Source organism: Quercus lobata, chromosome 6 (genome assembly GCF_001633185.2).
Source record: "Quercus lobata isolate SW786 chromosome 6, ValleyOak3.0 Primary Assembly, whole genome shotgun sequence".
NCBI classification, from domain to species: Eukaryota; Viridiplantae; Streptophyta; class Magnoliopsida; order Fagales; family Fagaceae; genus Quercus; species Quercus lobata.
In genome coordinates this window covers 43,993,754-43,999,753 of record NC_044909.1, presented here as the reverse complement: position 1 = coordinate 43,999,753, position 6,000 = coordinate 43,993,754, and the positions used below count along the sequence as shown (strand labels likewise).

Sequence of the window (6,000 nt, the reverse complement as noted above, 5' to 3'; positions counted from 1 at the left end):
TACAATTGTATTGAAACATAGATGAAATAAAGATCATTTTCCATTCAAATAAATAAAATAAAAAGAAAACCCGACATGGAGGTACTGAGATTGTTCCATGCAAAACAGAATAAAAATTAACTATTTTCAACATCTATAAAAAGAAAAAATCCAATACAATAGAATTTTATTATCAAAGGAGTAGTAACACACTACGAAGTTCAAAAAAATTCAATGCAATAAAAAAAATTATGAGCTTCCCAAAGACATAATAGCTATTCCATGGCAGCCTATGATGATTAGAATATCATATCAAGACTGTCAGCAATGCAAAGAGACAAAGTCCATTCCTGTCATGTCTAACATGTGAAAGATAGAGAGAGCACCTATGGAGCTGCTCCAGTCTCATATTCACTCTCAATGCCAATAGAGTTCTTTCCTTCGTGCTCAATAGCTTTCACAACTTCAAAGAACTGACGCCTTGATGTTGGCAGCCTTGACAATGTCAAACAAAACCCTTGTAACCTGATTGTAACATTTTAATCGGGTTAGAAACAATTACAAAGCATGCATGGGAAGGAAAACCAAATGCACCTAACTTGTGCACTAAAATATTAGATCTACACGTCTGTGACAAACAGCAATCAAGTAGTTTTGCATAATGATAATTAATGCATAATGCACTGTTATAAATCTGTCAACGACTTCAGCTATGAAGAACTTAAGCACTTACAAGAACATGATTGACACTTATATCATACCTTCTACTTATACCCTCAAGCTGAGCTCTTTTGATTTCATCATGAGGGGGAATGCCTCCATTCTGCCATGATTCAATTCTCGCCACACCACCGCCATACAGACAGTGTTTGTAAAAATACAACTCCTCGGTTTCTTGTAAATTTAGACTCCTGATTTGGTCTTTTATGATACACATTGGCTCATAGAGCCAGTCCAATGCCCTTCCTTCTGGTCTATTAACACTGGTTATCTCTATATTGTCACCTGGAATATCAAGAAACTGTAAGATATATGTCCCTTCATGATATAAATACCCTATATTGTAAGACATTCACAGACAATTGACAAAATTATTGGCATTTTCTTGGTGACCTAATGTGTAATATTGCATGATAATTAGGAAGAAAAGAGGAAAAAAAAATATAAAGAGAGAAAAACAATGATACAAAGAAGAGTATTTAGTGGAGGCAATTTTAGGTGATCACCAAACTTTAATTTCCCTTTTCACAAACTGGAGAAAACAAATTAAACCAAAATTGCCGATTATCAAAATAGTGCACAATGCCAAAGACAACCATACATGGTAAGAAGCATTAGTAATAAAACTCTTACACATGAGAAAACCAATGGAGCCACTCTTGATAGAACGGAGAAAGCAGTCAAGAAATGCATATGCAGGAATTCCAATGTTAACTATCTTGTTCTTTGAGCGTCTCCATGCATCAAGATCCTCAAGTCCAATGGCACCATCTCTAAGAAGGTCCTTCCCAATATCCTCACATGCTTGAAAGAAACTATCCCATATCTACGCAAATGTAATGGAAAAAGTTAGAAACCAAAAAAAAATTAGAACAAAATCTAGTAAAATTGACAAAGTTGCTAATAGTCTGGATTTTGTTCCCATGGACACAGATCTTTTTTTTATTATTATTTTTTTTTAATTTTAATAATCTGTCAATGATGTGAGCTCCAAAAGTTTAATGTGAATAGTAAAATTCAGGGGAAAAAATAAAATAAAGGCACGTTTTTACATGCAAAATTTTTTGGCCGATAGACCAAGGAGAGCACCTTAAAACAAAAAAAAGAGGGGGTGTAATTAGAAAAATTTAGGATTGGAAAGTTAAAGAATGAAAAATAAAGTAGGAAAAAGGCAGTAGCAAGAAAGGATACTCTTAAAAATAAAAAAAATAAAAGCAGTAAGAAAGGCAGTTATGTGAGAACTTATAATATTTTATCATATGACAGTCAGTCACATAAGCTGATTGTATTATACAACTATTTTCTCAAGAAGCATAGTTGACAAATATTCAATCATCAAAATTAGGCAGAAAAGTGGAGAGTAATTTAAAATGAATTCAAAGACACATCTTTCGCTAAAAGGAATACTGCTCCTGTGCCTGAAACATGAATGACATTCATAATATTTATGCCTTACCACTGCAGCCTTCAGTGTATTCTTTATGCTAGGAGTCCTTATCAATGGTTCATTGGTACGAATAGCTTCAACTTGTTCATGCAGTCCCTTCACAGGAAGCAGTGAAGAACTTGAACTAATCTGCTCACGATATCTAGGTCTGGCTGCCCAAATGGAAAGAGGCTATCATGCAGTTCTCAAGGACTATACCATACATTACACAAGCACATTCACACATGGATGTATTCCATCTAAAACTCTTGTGTGTGTGTGTGTGTGTGTGTGTTTAACTATTTAATTTTGTACTACAAAAGTTGGCATACCTGGGGAAGCAGGAACCTTCTTGCAGGTAAAGCAAATCGTTGGTGTACTCATCAAATATAGACAAAGAAGCAATTACATAGAGCAGTCCTCTCTTAGTCGAATTTTCCTAAAATTTACAAACAGAAAATAAGCTCACAGAAAAATAAATAGAATATCACACAAACGTGCATGTGCACAAACACACTGAAATAAAGCATGAGCAAAAAGTCATCTGCAAGTATCTGATAATTAAATTCACACCTGATATGCAACAACTGCCGCATAACAACCGAAGCCCAAACTGGATAATGTACCTACCAAAGTTGCCAGAAGAACCACAATTGGCCACAACAAGATCCAAATCCCAGCAAAAGGAACACAAACAGTTTCTAAGAATGGGCCCTCTCTCCCAACAAGATCTTGTATTAGCCGGTGCCAACCTTTGAATAGCAATATAGGTGTTTTGTATAGAACTATTAAAGTGATAAAGGGGACATCAACCAAAATCCCAAGAATTGCAGCCAAAATGCAACCAGGAATCTGAGTAACCCTAACAGAGAGAGAGAGAGAGAGAGAGAGAGATTAAATTCACATAATGAGAGTTCCAGTTCAAATAGTTCACTTAACTTCATATAAGTAAAGCTAATGATAAATTGTTTATCATACATGACAAAATCATTTAATTTATTCAAATAGAATATAGGACAGATATAATCGGCACTTCACATTCTGTAAGAAATTCTAGATGTAAAACACATGAAAATCTTAATAAGCAGAAACCAGATAAGCTGATACAAGGTGTAACAACTATAAAATCATAATTTTTATATTGGTATTGTAGGGGTAAAGTCCCCAAATCATACAATGGGCCTTGGGCCCCATATAGAATTCTTATGGGCCCAAACTTGTTTAAAAGGCGATCCGAGGAGGAATGTCTCCTCGGACGTACCAAGTATGGCTCAAACATACACCCTGCTAGCAATAAAGATTTGCTCCAACGAGTATTAGTAGCAGAGATGAGTCCCACAAGCCCGTAAGAGGGAAGAAAGTATAGGATGTCAATGGAGAGACTATAGCTATCACATTAAATGCATGACATCTACTTTTCTGGCCGTATTAATGTGGAGAGGACTTACGAACAGTGTTACCTTGGCTACTACAACTCACAAAAAGATGGGGGAGATGTCCGATGGGACTAGCACTCAAGTGAAGGTTCAGATGATCGACAAGTGTAAAGTTTTGATGACTTCAAGGGGCTAAGAGAGGGGAGTCCCCATGAAGAGGGGGACCGGAAAAAGAAGGAACTTAGAACAGAAGAAGAAGAGAAGAACTATAGCCTTTGATCAGAAACAGAGATACACCCCATACGTCTCCTCGGACCATATATCTAATGGACATGAAGGAGATTTTCTTATTTTTTATTGTTGTATGGTCCAAAGTTAATTAGCACGCACTTCGTTAGGGCCTAGTTCTGTAACCCAATCTCTACAAATTTATTGTCTAGGGCTCCTTGGGCCAGAACCCCATAACTGTTGGGCCTAGGCCCTGAACCGTGACCCTACAGGTATCTATACGTAGAACAAACCTGAATTTTTGATCAAATGGCAATGCAATCAAGTTACTGAAGGTGCACTAGACATGTATCAGTTTACTTTGCAGAGAAAAAGTTTACAAATTTTATCTTTACCATAAACCGTTGTCAAGATGTCTTTCACATATTGAAGTCTTAAGTAACACAAAAACAAATCCCGAAAAAGAATGATATACAGGCTTACTGATGTTATAATTGATCTTAGCAATTAAGATCATTTATGTCAGAGATGAGGAATCATATGTCAATTAGATTTGGAAAAATAAAAAAGATTTGAAATTCATTACCATTTAATATTATCAAAACAAATTTCAATACATAGAAACCAAGTTTGCAAAGACTAATAATACTTAAGCTCAATGTGCTCCTCCCCCTTTGATTCAAGCAGCCCGTCCATGACAGAGAAGTATGAGTGGAAGGAAAAATCTGCAAAATCGCCCACAATGGTGCACGCACCCCAAACATTGCTCCAAGTTCCATCCTGTATAGGTAATATCAAAAGTGATAGATTTTCTCAATCATGCACCATTAAATTCAACTATTATTGGTATATTAGGGTATAACTGAAAGAAACATTACCGTGAAGCATCTAAATAACTTCATATGAAGTGGAACACCTTCCATGCTGATAGCCCTAGATGTCTTCAGGACAGGCCAAACGTAGCCATATCCTATACCCATAATCGCACTTCCAACAACTCCAACCACTGTCCATAGTGCTATTGGTATTGGTACAATCAAAATCAGAAGGCATTTCATGAATGGGCCAAACTTCTTTGTTCTGCTCCAAATTTTTTTTTTTTTTTGGGGGGGTGGGGGGGAGGGGATAATTAAAGTTAGAAACACATACAATCAATGGTATACTATTCTAGTAAAAAAGAACTAGAAAAAACAGAGGACCTCATGATACAATAGATAGTCCAAACAAGATGAAGGGGCCATAACCCAATGACAACGCCAGTATCTCCAAAAGCAATAACCAGAAATACAAAGGGACTGAAGATGGCACCTGCAGATATTGTTTTGATTGAATAACACACAAATTTACAATATTTAAGATAAAATGACGAGAGAAAGAGAGAGAAGTACTAAGTAGTACCTTTGATGATTCCAAGAACAAAAAGAAACACAAAAACGGGAAGGAAGAAGATGAAGTAACAGAGGTAGCTCAAGAATCCCTTTGGAACTTCCATTACCTATTCGAGTCGCAACTGCTTAGTTCACTGCAATAAAATCATATATTACCTCCAGACTCCAAATTTTCACAAATCTAATCTCAACTGCATAGATCATTGATAAAGCAATCGCTTGTAGCTCCTCCCCCATGGTTGTTGAGAAAATAGAGAAAAAGTAAAAGAATACAACATTTTAACCAAAAAGAAGCACAAATGAACTACAGCTTTTCAACTTTCTCTACCTCCTGATCCCTATAGCTAATCAATCTTTGTAGACAAAGACAGAAATCCCAGAGAGGGAAAATCATGAAATTGGTGAAATGGGTAGAACATACCTCTAACCTCTCAGTTAATGAAAGTCCTCAGAATCACAAAACCGGAGTTAGGAAAGACGTGACAGACGTGCTAATCAGTTATTCAGTCAATGAATAAAGGTAGGTTCTCTTGAAAATGACTTTCATTTGCTATGAGCTTCCACAAAGCTTAAAGAAGATCTGTTCAAATGATACGAACTACAATGCATATGCTCATTATCAAACCGCATACAATTTCTTTAAAACAGCATAGAAAAAAAAAACACACTACAGATATATTTATAACTAGTAAAGAAACAATGAACATGTGATTTCCTATCTTCAGTTTCAAGTTCCAAGTTTGTAGTAGAAAGTAAAAAAAAAATCTCAAATTTATGTGGTGGCTTTAAACTTTGGATCTCAAAAAGGCAACACATAAAAAAATCTCAAGTTAAAGTTTCTTTAATACACTTCTGTCCTTAAGTGTCCACGTGGACATATAGC

At 35.8% G+C, this 6,000-nt stretch overlaps 1 protein-coding gene across 3 annotated transcripts; it reads right to left on the bottom strand.

Annotated features, from left to right (window-relative positions):
* Window positions 1–246: 246 nt before the first annotated feature.
* On the bottom strand, window positions 247–5,818 carry LOC115950572 (uncharacterized membrane protein At3g27390-like). Of its 3 annotated transcripts, none has more exons than XM_031067763.1 (11): window positions 5,539–5,818; window positions 5,128–5,251; window positions 4,929–5,037; window positions 4,608–4,809; window positions 4,379–4,509; window positions 2,699–2,987; window positions 2,458–2,564; window positions 2,156–2,294; window positions 1,333–1,525; window positions 741–984; window positions 247–504 (listed from the first exon to the last, which is right to left on the bottom strand). In XM_031067763.1, the coding sequence occupies exons 2-11, from the start codon at window positions 5,219–5,221 to the stop codon at window positions 366–368; spliced, it is 1,647 nt and encodes a 548-aa protein (XP_030923623.1). In that variant the 5' UTR covers window positions 5,222–5,251; window positions 5,539–5,818; the 3' UTR covers window positions 247–365. The 3 variants fall into 3 exon arrangements, with proteins under 3 accessions (XP_030923623.1, XP_030923625.1, XP_030923624.1); XM_031067765.1 differs by having other exon boundaries at window positions 5,546–5,818; XM_031067764.1 differs by having other exon boundaries at window positions 5,128–5,818.
* Window positions 5,819–6,000: the final 182 nt, after the last annotated feature.

Coding starts and splice junctions, on each gene's coding strand:
- LOC115950572 (XM_031067764.1), bottom strand. CDS start 5,221: ATGGAAGTTCCAAAGGGATTCTTGAGCTACCTCTGTTACTTCATCTTC. Junction 5,038..5,127: donor TGTTCTTGGAATCATCAAAG/GTACTACTTAGT, acceptor CAATATCTGCAG/GTGCCATCTTCAGTCCCTTT. Junction 2,565..2,698: donor CGGCAGTTGTTGCATATCAG/GTGTGAATTTAA, acceptor TGTAAATTTTAG/GAAAATTCGACTAAGAGAGG.